The sequence below is a fragment of the Penaeus vannamei genome, chromosome 20 (genome assembly GCF_042767895.1).
Source record: "Penaeus vannamei isolate JL-2024 chromosome 20, ASM4276789v1, whole genome shotgun sequence".
Taxonomy (NCBI): domain Eukaryota; kingdom Metazoa; phylum Arthropoda; class Malacostraca; order Decapoda; family Penaeidae; genus Penaeus; species Penaeus vannamei.
In genome coordinates this window covers 17,555,079-17,570,078 of record NC_091568.1, presented here as the reverse complement: position 1 = coordinate 17,570,078, position 15,000 = coordinate 17,555,079, and the positions used below count along the sequence as shown (strand labels likewise).

General features: G+C 40.9%; 1 protein-coding gene across 1 annotated transcript in view; it reads left to right on the top strand.

Annotated features, from left to right (window-relative positions):
- LOC113800921 (organic cation transporter protein) overlaps window positions 1–13,467 on the top strand; it is a 17,713-nt gene extending 4,246 nt beyond the window's left edge. Inside the window, exons 3-13 of the mRNA XM_027351738.2 lie at window positions 2,573–2,684; window positions 3,570–3,684; window positions 3,851–3,954; window positions 4,408–4,562; window positions 6,151–6,319; window positions 8,052–8,199; window positions 8,690–8,790; window positions 9,080–9,339; window positions 9,761–9,945; window positions 12,146–12,297; window positions 13,323–13,467. Of these exons, the coding sequence (XP_027207539.2) occupies window positions 2,573–2,684; window positions 3,570–3,684; window positions 3,851–3,954; window positions 4,408–4,562; window positions 6,151–6,319; window positions 8,052–8,199; window positions 8,690–8,790; window positions 9,080–9,339; window positions 9,761–9,945; window positions 12,146–12,297; window positions 13,323–13,371 (1,550 nt within the window). The 3' untranslated portion in view covers window positions 13,372–13,467. The remainder of the gene's footprint in view (window positions 1–2,572; window positions 2,685–3,569; window positions 3,685–3,850; window positions 3,955–4,407; window positions 4,563–6,150; window positions 6,320–8,051; window positions 8,200–8,689; window positions 8,791–9,079; window positions 9,340–9,760; window positions 9,946–12,145; window positions 12,298–13,322) is intronic.
- The last annotated feature ends 1,533 nt before the right edge of the window (window positions 13,468–15,000 follow it).

The window sequence follows — 15,000 nt, the reverse complement described above, 5'->3', positions numbered from 1 at the left end:
GTCTTTATAGAAGTCCCAACTCTGATGACAGTATTTATGATTGTTTGTTGACTTCGTACATTTCTATTCAAGAGAATGATAGTAAATCTTGCTTTATATTCATAGGTGATTTTAATGCTCACCACCGAGACTGGCTGAATTCTGTGTCCCCAACTGACCGACATGGCATTTCTGCCTTAGATTTTGCAGATGTAGTTGGGTGCGAGCAGTTAGTCCGTGGTGCAACTCACAGGAGTGGTAATCTTTTAGATCTTTTACTAACTGATGTGAGAGGGGTTGTTGATGTAGACTCCATCGCGCCAATAGGTTCTACCGACCACTGTAGTCTAGCATGTAAGATCTAGCTGGACTTTCCTGTACCAGATTTTACTCTTCCTAGACGTCTTCTTAAAGTCTAGAATTAACTGGAATGGTGTCTACCATTGTTTGCCGAAATGTTTATAATGCTCCTTGTCCTGCAAAAGCTTTGAATATATTATTGCAGGACATAACGAGGTTTGTACCCAGTAAAATTGAAATCTCGTTCACATTATAATGTATGGTTTAATGAACGGTGTCACCAGGCTTATAGGGACAAACAAGCTGCCTACAATCTCTGGTCTGCTTACCGTACTCGTACTCGAGAATCATGATGCCATGGGAAACACAGCAACCAATGTTTATAAGGAGGCTAAATCTGAATGCATAATGCTCATTTGAAAGAAGTTCTCTCAGAAGCCTCACAGCCTCATAAATGGTGGTCAACACTTAAAACACCTCTGTTTGGTCTTGAGTCCTTCATTCCTCCTTTAATGAAACCTGATGGTAGTGTTACATATAGTCCGTTAGAGAAAGCTACTTTGTTAGCAGATTGTTTTATTTCAAAACAAAGTTTAGAAGATATTGAACTTCCTCCAACAAGTCACCCATTGCCATGCTTTAATTCAATTGCTTTCAGGTCTTCTGAAATCAAGTATCTGTTATCTGAATTAGATGAATATGGTGGCGCTTTGGTAATGTTACCCCTATTCCCAAGGGCCCACTACAGTCTTCACCTACTGAATATAGATAGGCCCATTTCAATTACACCAATTTTATCCAAGGTTTTTTAACGTTTGCTGGTCAAACGTCTCTGTACATCTGAGACCGTTTCTTCCAGAGACTCAGTTTGGTTTTAGAATGGGACTCGGCTGCAATGATGCATTGCTTATGTAGGTGCATGAATTGCAGTCTGCTTTAGATAAGGGTCATGAGTCAAAACTTGTCTCGCTGGATTTTAGTGCAGCTTTTGGCACTGATAATCACAAGGGTTTAATTTTTAAGTTACAGTCTTTTGGTGTTGGTGGTAAAGTTTTAAGTATTTTAACTGAATTTTTACTGGTAGGCAGCAGCGTGTTCACGTTAATGGTAGTTTTAGTTCGTATTCCCGTGTGTCTTCTGGGGTTCCTCAGGGTAGTGTTCTTGGCCCTTTGCTATTTATCTTATATACAAGCGATATGTGGTCTGGCATTACTAATAAAATTAAATCCTACTAAGTCTAAAGAAATTATTGTGAGTCGGTCTCGAACGAAGTTGCCTCAGCATCCAAGTCTGCTGATTAATGGAATCTTAATCACTTCAATGGATAACTTGAAGCTCTTAGGTGTAACCTTTGATTCAAAGCTTACATTTGAATTACATTTAGGAATATGGCTCGGGCAATTTCATCAAAGTTAGGCATCATTCACAAGTGCAAGAAAATCTATGAAAATGATATTAAACGTAGGTGCTTCTTTTAATTTATTCTGCCTCATTTTGAGTATTGTTCTCCTGTATGGTTATCTGCTGCAGACTCACACTTAAGACTGTTTGATCGTTCTTTTAATGTACGTCGTTCGTCTACAAGTCAGTTTTCTAGATTTTTTTTTTTTTTTTTTTTTACTATTTGTAGACTTTGGGTCAGATTGCCTTCTGAGATTGTAACTTTTCCGACTCTTGATAAGTTTAAAAGATCACCTAACATGTTTTTCTTACGTAAATAACTTTCTGTTCTTTCATTCTTTCTTAGCTGTATCTTGACCTGCACTGACACCTTTTGGTAAATCGCGATTTTTCAGTGTGGCTCTTTATATAGCTTATAATAATAAAAATCATTATCATCATGCGTATACACACAGACATACACATATATAAGTTAATATATACAGGTATATGTATATGTACATTTTTATCATTTAGTCATTATGGTCTTTGTTATTATCATCACCATCATCATTACTATCATTATCAAGATCAATAACAATGATACTGGCAAGATGACAACATCAATAATAACGATTATAACGACAATATTCAAACAAAATTTCTAAACAAAAACCTACCACATTTTGCCCATCTATCATTTCCTATCTGTCAATAAATTGCCAATTAGTCACCGAATTGCTAATTATTACCAGCCATCAAATTGTTAATCATCAACCTCCGAACTGCTAATTAACACCAATCCCCTTATCAATTATCATCAACCACATAATTGCAATTTATCAATAACAAATTTACCAATTTGCTATCAACCACTCGTACATCATCTTCAAATCCTTTTTTCCTTCTCCAGGGAACATGCAGCTGGTACCCCACACACTTGGCTCTGTGTTCCTCGCTCCCCAAGTGCAATACACGTGTGAACCTCCTGGGTATGGAGACGCCACGCAACTCTACAATACCACGTGAGTTGAGTTCGGCAGAGATGGCATGAGTCATCCTTTTCGCTCTCATCATCGCCATTATCAGATCTCTTTGTGCGATTATTTTCAATATTGCTGTGTTATCATTCTTGCTTTCTTTTTTTTTTCTTAGTGTTGTTATTATTGTTATCAATAGTAGTTGTATCATTAGTGTTATTTCTGCTATTATCATTATCATCAATTATATTAGTACCGTTGTTATATCAGTTGTTTTATTATCATTACTATACTTTTTGTTATTGTAATTGCTATCATTTTTATTATGTGTTGCTGTCATTACTGCTAACAATGCTTACAGTAGTAACAACAAGACAATTTTTTTTATTATCTTGTTTATCATCGTAACAATATTGATATTTTCATTATTATCATTATCATTATTATTATTGCTATTATAATTATAACCACCGTTATTACTATTATTATCATTATTTTATTTTCATTATCATTATTTCATTTTCATTATCATTTTTGTTATCACTGCTGTTGGTATTGTTTTGTCATCATGATTATTATCATTGTAACGTTCATCTTTACCATCATCATTACCCTAACCAATATTACTATTGCTATTGTTTCAATTAGATGTGCTATTAGTAGTTGTATAATTATCGTTGGTATAATTATTGTTATAAACCTCATTTTATTTATTACATTTTTATCATAATCCTTACTATTATTGTTGATATTTTATGAGTATCATTATTGTTTTTTTGTTATTGTTATCATTACTAGCAACATTATTATTATCATCATTGATAGCATAAATATGGTCATTATCGTTATTACTACCATCACCATTATCATCATTACTATTACCGTTATTACCATCATTACTTTTAGCCTCATTATCGTCTCTATTAACAGGGACAACTGCCACTACCTGGGTGTCTACAACGGCACTGAGGCGGAACCGTCTCCTCTTCCCTGTACCAAATGGTCGTACAATACATCGACCTTCACCAGTACCATTACTATGCAGGTATGTGTATGTTTGTACAGCCTTGTTGTCGTTTTTGTTTGTGTTTGTTTGTTGGTTGCTTCTTGCTTTCACATAAATGGTGTCTCCGGGAACTACTCGACCCGCCATTTCCTCCCAGTCCCGCTCTCTTCTTCAGCTAAGTGACCTATTATCTTTCCCTCCCCAGTTTGACCTGGTTTGCGACTCCGAGTACCTACGAGCAACGTACCAAAGTATGTACATGCTGGGTACCTTCGTGGGTGCGCCAATTAACGGTATTTTCTCTGACAGGTGCGGTACTGTAAACTTCCGTTTTAAGCTATTCAAGAAGTTGGTGATAAGAAATTAATAAGCATAGTTATGGTAATAATTGAAGTAGGTAATATTTATGATAACGATTATGTATACATACATACATATATATATATATATATATATATATATATATGTGTGTGTGTGTGTGTGTGTGTGTGTGTGTGTGTGTGTGTGTGTGTGTGTGTGTGTGTGTATGTATATATATGTATATATATATGTATATATGTATATATATATATATATATATATATATATATATTTAATGAAAAAATACCAATGGCGACGAAAATAGAATAACAGTAATACTGATATTAATGTTAACGATAGCAAAATTGATAATAATAATAATAATAATAATAATAATAATAATAATGATAATTATGATAATAATAATTACAAAATCTACAATAACCTCGCCCACTCTCTCAGGTACGGAAGGAGGACAGTGTTTACCTACGGGACCATTCTCTTCACCATAGTGGCGTTATTCTCCTGTCGTCTCCCCAACTTTTCGTCCATATTAGCAGCGCGATTCATCTTGGGCTTCTTACACCCCGCGGGACTACAGGCGGGCTATATCTTAGGTGAGAAAGATTCGTGGTATTTTTACTAATTATCATTACTATTATCATCATTATTATTATTAATATTATTATTATTATTATTATTATTATCATTATTATTATTATTATTGTTGCTGTTGTTCTTGTATTTGTTGCCTTTGTTTTCATTATTTTTCTTCTTTTGCTTTTGTTTGCTATTTTTTGTTAATTTTTTTTATTATTATTTTTTATAAAGTTTGCGTTCATTTTGTATATTTATTTATATTTATTTTTGTAGAGGGTGTAAAAAAAGGGAGGAAAACCTTTAAAGGGAAGGGGCAGCCAGTGTGTTCTAGGTGAAGGACGAAAGAAAACATTTTTTAAGGGAGGGAAATAACGTTGACCAAGGGAGGTGTGTATATATATATATATATATATATATATATATATATATATATATATATATATATATATATATATATATATATATATATATATATATATATATATATATATATATATATATATATATAAAGAGAGAGGAACGAGATGTTTTAGGTGCAAAAAGTAGGTGCCTAAAGAATAAAATCATTTATATGTAAGGAAAGGACATGTTGCAGTTGAAAGGAATCATGGAATTTAGATATGAGGGGAAAAAAGAGTTATTTTTGGCGTGAGAGGAAAAAGTCAATTTATGTGAGCAAGGAAAGAGAATTTGTAGATAAGAGAGAGATTAAAAAAAAAAAGGCATTTTAGTTTAGAGAGAGAGAGATAGAAAAAAAAACAGTTAAGGTGGAAGAGAGAAAAATAATTTTAGGTGAGACAGGTATAAAACTAATGCCAAAAGTGAGAAAATTTTCGATTTAGGTAAAAGGAAAATGGTAGTTTTAGGTAAGAGAAGTGGAAAATCAGTTTAGGTAAGAAAGAAAAGTTTAGATGTGAGCGGAAAGCCAATTTAGGTGAAGAAGGGGGGGGGGGTAATTTTAGGTGAGAGAGGGAAAAAAATAATTTTAGTGTATGGAGGGAAAGTCTTTTTAGGTAAGGGAGGAAAAAAAAGTCATTTAAGTGAGAGAAGAAAAAAATAATGATTTTAAGCGAGCGAGGAAAAATCATTTTAGGAGAAAGAGGGAAAAAGTAACAGAAAAGGAATAATCTTAGATAAGAGTCATATTAGGCAAGAGAGAATTTTTGTTAATGAGAGAGAAAACAAGGTTAGTTTATGCGAAAGAGGGAAAAAATGTAATTTCAGAATTAAAAATAACAAAATGACTAAGTGCAAATAACCAACACATCATTACGCTTGATATCTATCATTTCCTATTTTCTTTATTCATGATCGCCCTTATTTTTATTCATTGTTATTTATTCATCGTTATGACCCTTATTCTGAGTATCCTTTAGTCTTTATTTTGATCATATTTCTCTTATATTTATCATCTTTACCCTTATTTTTATACCACCCTTATTCTCCATTTATCATAACGTTTATTTTCAATTTGGCATCTCGTTTATTCTTCTCTTACCATCTCGTTTATCCGTCATGCATCCTTATCTCTCTTATTTTTGTTCCTTTTTACCTCCCCATCACCACGACCCCCACCCCACCCCCACCCCACCCCTCCCCTCGCAGCCTTGGAGGCCTGCGAGCCCCGGCGACGGACGGTCATGGGCATCGTCCTGGGGCTGCCGTGGGCGCTGGCGACGGTGGCCTGGGGCGGATGGGCGTTCCTCATCCGAGACTGGCGCTGGCTGCAGCTGGCCGTGTCCCTCCCCTGCCTGCTGCTTCTGCCCGTCCTGTGGTGGGTAGTTTCTGGGATGGGCGGGCGGGTGGGTGGGCGTAGGGGTGGAAGTTGAGGGGGGTGGGTGGGAGAGGATTTGTGTTTGTTTGATTTTGTGGGAGGGTATGTGGGGTGGGGTGGGGGGTGTTTGTTTGTTTGTGTCTGTGTTTCTTTGTGTGTGTCTTTGTGTTTCTGTGTCTTATTGTTTGTTAGAGTATGTCTGCGTGTGTCTGTGTCTATTTGCGTGTGTATCTTACTGTGTAGTGGTTGTGTGCTTGCTTGGGTCTTTGTGTTTGTCCGAGTGTGAGTTTGTTTTTGCGTTTGTTTGTGAGTGTACTTGTTAGTCCCCTCCAAAGCAGGCCCTGGTCCTTCTTACCTGACTCCTCCGTGGCAGCGCTTCTCAGAGTCCCCTTTGAAAAATCCTTCCTCCTCGTCCCTGGCCCCCTCTCCTACAAGCGCGACTCAGAAGACGAGCTCTCAGGGAGGGGCGCAACGTGGGTGTTCTTCGTCCCCTTCGGAAAGCCGTGAGTCACAGAAGACCCGAGTTTATGCGGTGTCTGATTGTGCGAGGCCCGATCCAGTGAATATCCATATATACGGACAAAACCATACGCAGAAATAAATATCTGTCAGTCTGGACATGCATATCTACCGGATAGATAGATAAATGTATATCTGTCAGACCGATATGCATTAATTTGTGCACATGTCCGTAAATCACTGAAAGCGCCCTCTCCTAGTAACAGATCAAGGTAAACGAGTGTTGAGATAAACCAAAGCTGTCCACTAGGAACTGCGTATGGAACTATGATCTCTCCCAAGTACACATCTCTTGATAAGTCATTGGCCATTTCTCTTCATTTTTATTTACTCATACAAACTCCGAAGCATGCTGGGAAAGCAAATGAGCTACAAAGCATAAAACAGTGGCAGAGGTAGCTCTAAAAGGATTGAAAATGGCTCGCATCTTCATGACTCATAATACCGTGCACGCTCCTGTTCAATGCGGAAGAAGAATTGCTGGCTCGCTGACTCACGCTGCCCGTCCTCGTGGTGCCGCAAGCAAAGTAACTGAGGAGATTGGCCACGTCCTTTTCCAACGCCCTCTGGAAATTCCTCCACAGATTCTCCAGGGTTTCGGGTTGTAATTGTAAACTCTAACTGTTGGGCAAACTCCCTGAGGATAATCCTGTCCGTCATACTGTTTCTTCCAAATACTTCTGGATGAAGAGTGTCTATAGGATGGCCTCTGAAATGTTGATTAAATCAGTCAACCAGATGAACTGCGTGGAAATCAGGAAGGGGGCTGGATTCCTATCTTGTGGCTTGTGAGAGGGACCCTCGTGGTTGGAAGCGAAGGGTGTATGCGTCGGTGCACCCTCTCCGGTGTTTGCGCCTGTTAATTGGGTGACTGATCGGGAAATAGGAAATGTAGACCGAATCTAGGTGTTGCGAATTTAAAGATACCAGTGAAAAACCTCCCTACGCCTTTTCTGTGATCGACCGGTGGAATTGAATACCACGCATATTTGCATCTTCACCTCAAATAAATACCATTCATTTTTTGTGTAAAAAATACAAACCAGAACACCAGAACGATTGCCAAAGTGGCGCCTAAGAGCAATCAACCCTTTGCAAAGAATTCACTCACATGCATTCATTCCACCTCACCTCCGCCCTCCCACTCCCGGCATTTCACCCCACAGTGTCACGTCAGTTCCTCATTTCATAAACCCCCATCTATTTCCTCTAGGTTCTTGGACGAGTCCCCCCGCTGGCTGATCGTCAGGGGCGATCACAGGCGAGCGAGGGAGGTACTGGAGAGGGCTGCCAGGTGGAACAAGATGGACCTTCCACCTCCTGAAGAACTTGATGCGTTGATGAAGAACATTCAGAAGGAGGTGAGAGTTGGGGGGGGGGGGAGAGTTGGAGAGGGAATGATCAAGAAATGCAGGAGGGAGTGATAAAGAAGGAGGGAGAGATGGCGAAGAGGAGGAGGGAATAATAGAGAAGGAAGGAGAGATGGAGAAGAGAAGGTGGGAGCGATAAAGAAAAGGTGGAGATGGGTAAATAGGGAGAGTGGGGAGGGAAGAAGGGAGGGAGGGAGGGAAAAGAGAGAGACAGCGTGAGAGGAATTGACGTTAAAAAAATAAGGTTATCAGAAATTTTTGTGAATAATGATAATCCATTAATGTCATCACCATTACTAATAATATCGTTACTAGCAACACAGGTATAATCACCATCAGTTACCTTATCATCATCACCATCACACGTCACTACTTCCTACTGTTATCATCACAGACATTGTTCTTGTCGTAAAATTGTGCCAGGCGCCAATCTCACTAAATTCGCTGGCAGTCAAGAAAAATGAAAAACGATTTATTTCAGTCCACCCTGGCGAAGGAAGAGGAAGACCACAACGGCAGTGGCTTTCAGGGCTATCTCGCAGCATCTTGGAAGAAGTTTCTCAGTGTATTCATCCTCCTCAGGTGCGTGGGATAGTCCGTGTATTTCCTGTGGATGATGATTGCTATTCTTAGTCTGCTACCATTAGGGACGTTTGGGAGGGAAGACGCGGGTGCATTCCCTCTACCATGATGCATTGGCCGTTCTTTTATCATTGATTTCCTGTTGATATATCTCATTCCGAAAAAAAGGACACACACAGAAAAAATGAGTAAGTAAAAACTAAAAAGAAAGGAAGGAAGAATAAGGAAAGAAAGGACGAAAGGAGAACGAAATCTCACAAGACCTATCGAGTTCATTTCTCTCCCGAAGGACCCCGAAGCTGCGCAAGATCAGTCTCCTGGTGTACACCAAGTTCTTCATGGTGTCGATGGTGTTCTACGGCATCTCGCTCAACGCCGTCAACTTCAGCGTGAACCCCTTCCTGTACATGGCCCTCGGGGGCGTGATGGAGATCCCCGCCTACACGCTGACGGTGCCCATCGTCGAGTACTGGGGCCGCAGGATACCCTCAGCCGCCTTCTACTTCGTCGCCGGCGCCTCGATCCTCGCCCTCGCCGTCGTCCCTGCGGGTAGGGAAGGGGGCGAGGAGGGGGGGGGGCAGAGTACGTGGGGGAGAAGGGGAGAGGGGAAGGGGACGAGGGAGGGAAGAGAAGGAGGAAGAGGGGAAAGTGAAATTGAAGGATTTGGGGGAGAAGCGGAGAAAGAGGAGGAGAAAAGATGGAAGAGTGGAGGAGGGGAGGGAAGGGAAAGAAGGGGGTAAGAGCGCAGAAGGAAGGAAGGGTAGGATGAGCCCGGAGGAGCGGGGAAAGGAGTGTTGAGTGAAGGAGGGGAAGGGGAGCAGGTGATGGAGAAGGGAGACAAAAGGGGGAGAGGGAGGTGGGTGGAGAAGTGAAGTTTGTAGTATAAGAAATAAGCAAATTAATCATAAGATAAAAAAAAAAAAAAACTAAATGAATAAATAAAAATAAGCCCAACCCAACCATTCCGCAGACATCAGCTGGCTCGTCATCAGCCTAGCCATGATCGGCAAGTTCAGCATCAGCGCGGGATACCAAGTGCTCTATCTCTACGCCACGGAGCTCTTCCCGACGGAGGTGCGGCTCTTGGCTCTAGGAACGTCGACCATCGCCTCCAGGATAGCGTCCATGGCTTCGCCCTTCGTGACGGATTTGCTGGTGAGTGGGATGAGGGAGGGATGGGGACGGGAGAGAGAGAAGGAGAGAGAGAGAGAGAGAGAGACAGAGACAGAGACAGAGACAGAGACTGGCATACAGAAAGCAAAATGAGAAAGAGTAAACAGCGGGATCTGGTCTGGGTTGTTGGTGTGTGTTTGTGTGGTACTCAAATAATCAACGGAATAAGGGCAAAAAACTAAATGATTAATAATATTGCATAAAAAACTCATATCCAATAATGAGGATCATTAATTACTACAAACCGAAAGGTCAGAATGATCAACATTTTTTTTAACAACAAAATATACTAAATCACGATTAGAATTATACTAAAAACCCAATTATTAATAAGACTTGATCATTTGATGAGAAGAATGATAAATAGTGAAAGCCGCAATTATCAAGGCCTAATAACCAAAGGAGAAACATAAAAGTCAGTTGAAACCCCAGGAAAACATGGAAATGCAACCCCACACCATTTTTAGGGTGAATAGAATAATTTTCCAGTAGCTTTCGTCGTGTTTCGAACGAATCTAGAATTCATTTCCTTCGCAAACGAAGCATAACTACGATAGCTGGGGAGGGTAAGATAACCCTACAAATTAGGGAATTTCGAGAGCTATCGGTAGAATACTAGCCTAGTATAGTAACACATTTCCGGGTTGTAGAGGGGGCTCCGCCTCTTTCAGGAGAGGGGGTACCGCCCCCCAACCCCCGCCTGGTCTACCAAATCTTCACCGTATGTTCCTGCAGGATAGAGCCAGGGCAAACCAGGTATGCGATACGTTTTCAGTAGATATAGGGGGCTTCGCCCCCCACTCCCGCCTGGTCTGCAAAATCTTCACCTCATATGTTCACCTCATAGGAGAGAGCCCAGACCCAGGAACAGTTTGAACCACATCTTACCTTCAGCCTTAAACTCCAGACGGGCCAGGCTGCGGGTCACGGGGATCGTCGGGGTATTCCATCGCATTGTTGACGGGAATTGCGAATGCTTGCAGTAAAGATACACTGATTTCTTCGTCTTGTTTTTTGGGCCCTTTTCCATGCACTACAAATCCACTGGTGTCTGCCATTTCTGTAATGACACGATGTCTTACAGTGCGGGCATTGTACTTCTACTGGCAGTACACAGTGATCTCGTAGATTTAATAAGCTTGCTTCGTTATTTTGTTGATATTTTGCAATAAAATCGAAATAATTGTTCTCACACTGTCTAGCCATGATGGAAGTTATTTGAATTTCAAAAAGGCTTCTCCTAGGGCCAGTTTCTATTGTCACGTGATGATCTATTCCATATCTGATTGGTTCTATTGTGTTCACGTCCCGTTCACGCGCGAATCTAATTGGCTCATTTGATTTCCCTCGTATATGTCGTCCGCTACAAATCCGTCCGATTTCCCGTCGCTATTAACGACTTTTTTATTTTGTCCCGGCGCTGGAGGCGAAGATTACTGCGGCTCCTGGAAATCGTGGATTATATACCCTCTGTAACACCGTTATTATCAATTTGCGCAGAAAATGGTATAGAAGAAAACTTCCATAGACGGATGCGCATTTTATTACATGGAAAGCTCAGATTCTTTGAATTAGGTGTTGGGTTGCATTTCCAATAATACCAAACCCCAATTATCAGTGACTCGATAATCAAACAATAATGATAAGTTATGTTTAAAACCCAAATTATCAGTAACACGTAATAATTAAACAATAAAAATACTGAATTAAATAATTAAGACCCGAGTCATCAGTAAACCTTCTATATTACTCCCTGGGGCCAAGTAAATCATTAATTCAAATTTTTGCAATAAAAAAGGAATATCACCCTTAGTCATCAGTAAAACTAATATAAACTATCAGGGGATTGTACACTGGTACCGTGTCGGCTTCTCATCCGAGGGTCGGCGGATCACGCGATTGTAATCAGCTGGTTAGTACTGTCGCTGAGCACAGCAATGGGTAAGGCCTAAGCTCCGTCGTGTTGGGATTAGTTAAACACAGGCCGGGCTCTTTCATAGGCACAACCCGGGTGAAATTCAGCTTCGCCTACTTGGCCTATCCTTATCCTTAATTAATTCCTTGGACAAATTTTTTTAATACTCAGAGAAAATTTAAGTCCCGGGTTATCAGTAGAACTTCCATATTAGCCATCGGTGGCTAAATCTTGCTAAGGACATTAACTGAAACTAACGCATCCTAGGGACCTCACTACCCCTGGATTCCCTCGGTGGTGTTCGGGGTGGCGGCCCTTCTGGCAGGCGTGGCAACCCTTCCCCTGCACGAAACCCATAAGCATCCCCTGCCGGACACAGTGAAGGACCTTGAGGATTCCGAAGAATATGCTGTCGCCAGGTGAGATTGGAGTGGCGTGTGTGGGAGGTTGGAGGGGGGGGGGAGAAGGGGCCTGAGTGGTAGGTTGGAGGGGGAGAAGGGGGTCTGAGTGGGAGGTTGGAGGGGAAGAAGGGGTTGGAGGGAGAATGGGTCTGAGTGGGAGGGGGGGGGAGAGGTCTGAATGGGAGGGGGAGAAGGGGTTTGAGTGGGGGTTGGAGGGAGAAGGGGTCTGAGTGGGGGGTTGGAGGGGGAGGAGTCTGAGCGCGGGGTTAGAGGGAGAACGGGTGTGAGTGGGAGGTTGGAGGGAGAATGGGTCTGAGTGGGAGAGGGGGAAGAGGTCTGAATGGGAGATTGGATAGGGAGAAGGGGTCTGAGTGGGGGTTGAAGGGAACGGGATTGAAAGCACGAGGATAAGAGTGGGAGTAAGGTTGGAGGGGGAGTTGAGGGACGGTTGAAGGTGGGAGTGAAAGGCAGGGTAAGATGGAAGTGGAGGTTGGGCTTAGGACGTCTTAGCTCTCAGTTAGCATATACTCTTACCATGTGAGGCGTTGGGAGGGGGAGGTAGAAGGGTGAGGAGGAGGTGGCGGAAAGGAGACGTGAGAGGGAAGTGGAGGAGGAGGAGGAAGAAGATAAGAAGGGGGAGAAAGGGGTTAAGGTGAAGTTGTGGGAGCTGGAGGAGATAGATAACAACCTTCATTTTTTGAGGAAAAAAAACAAGACTCCCTTTCTCTCACAGAAGCATCTCATAACTCCTGCTTCTCAGATGAGGTCAAGCTAGGTGACTCATCTCGCTGATGTCACTCACGCCCTTCACATGACATCTGAAGTGTCGACGCATGTCTTCCTGCATTCTTTAATGCTAGGATGTTTTTTTTCAAGCTTTTTATAATTGAATAACTTTCACGAATAATTTTAAACGGTTATTGATACATTTTTTGTCATTTTCTTTTTTAAAAACGACAGTTTCATAATTAACGAAGGAATGTATGTAGCTGAATATTGAATAAGAAGACAAGAGAATAATTCAGATTTTTCCCCCTATTTAGGTCCGAAGAAGAAACAAAAGAAGCAGAAATGGAGCAAATCCGCCCTTAGTGACGATCATATTACTTTTGTCATCATTATTGTCATTGTTATTAGTGTTGCTGCTGCTATTATTATTGTTATTATTATTATTATTATTATCATTATTATTATCTATAATACCATAAACAATATCTTTATAGTCATTGTTATAATGATTATCATCATTGTTATCAGTTTTATTACAGTTGTTCCTGATATTGTTGTTATCAACAAACATACACATACACACATACACATTCACACATACACATACACATATACACATACACAAACACGCACACACATGTAAGTAAATAAATAGGTCCGTGGCTTCTTTGCTGTTGACTTGTTTGCATTTTAACCTTTGATTCTTTTATTGGTATCCTCTGGGATACTAACCCAAATTAAACACCATATTTCACTTTCATGATTGTATTCAGTATGTATCGTAAACAGAAATAACACACATAAATAAAAGTAATAAAGCCGTGATCGGTTGCCAAGTTGGAAGCTCCGTCATTAACAAGCAAACGGTCGTTGGGGCGAGGGAATGAGGTGGCCCGCCTGGTCGAGCGTCATTCCCCGGGGTGAAAGAAGGTAGCCACTGGTGGAGTGAGCTCCAGCTGTCTATAGTAGTGAGCTCGGGTTAAATGGCTGCCATAAATAATACACATATTAAATAGTGTCAATTTGCTACCATATTCCTCACATTATTTTCCACATAATTTCACAGCACTTCCGGTACTTCGCGGTTCGCTTCATATTTTATGGAATTTACCAATCGCAATATGAATCAGAGGAAAACAAACGTACTCACAATGTGTTCAGGAGTGGAGCTCGGAATAGAGTGGCCAGCCATAGAATGGCAACCACCGCCTTGGTTGACGTGAAAGACGAGGTCAGTAGTAACTCGAGGTGTCATGGCGTCTGTTTATTTTGATGACGTCAACAAAAGTTACGGATGCTTTGTGAATATGGTCGATGATTTTGGTCTTTTCAGTTTTCCATTAGGATGGTAAGTAATTATTTTAACTGTTATATTTTCACTGAACAATCATCAAAATAGCCCTGTGGATGAGAAGAGAGGGCGATTATCTTTGAAGGAATTAAGTATACCTACTTTTATTGATACCCCCATGCACTCAATGAATGCATGAAAGGTATTTTATTTTATTTAATGTGTAGGATACCAGGCCAACAAGACTTTATGAAGTCAAAATGCCCGAAAAGCCATTGAAACTTTATCACTGTTGGATATTGTACGAAATGTAAATATGAACATGTGCTATTCTCGAAATAGCCGCGCACACACACACATACACACACACATATACTCATGTATTTATGTTTATGTGTGTGTGTGTGTGTGTGTGTGCCATACACACACGCACGCACGCGCACACACACACACACACACACACACACACACACACACACACACACACACACACACACACACACACACACACACACACACACACACACACATACACACACATACACACACGCACACACATATATACTCGCACAACGACCCACTATAAAAGGAGTGAACAACTAGGCGCTTACTAGCATCCATAAACATTACCTACCTACACATACATGAGTAAGGATAGCGGAGAGGTTATAATGTTCATGATAAAAATGCGGTATTGCATT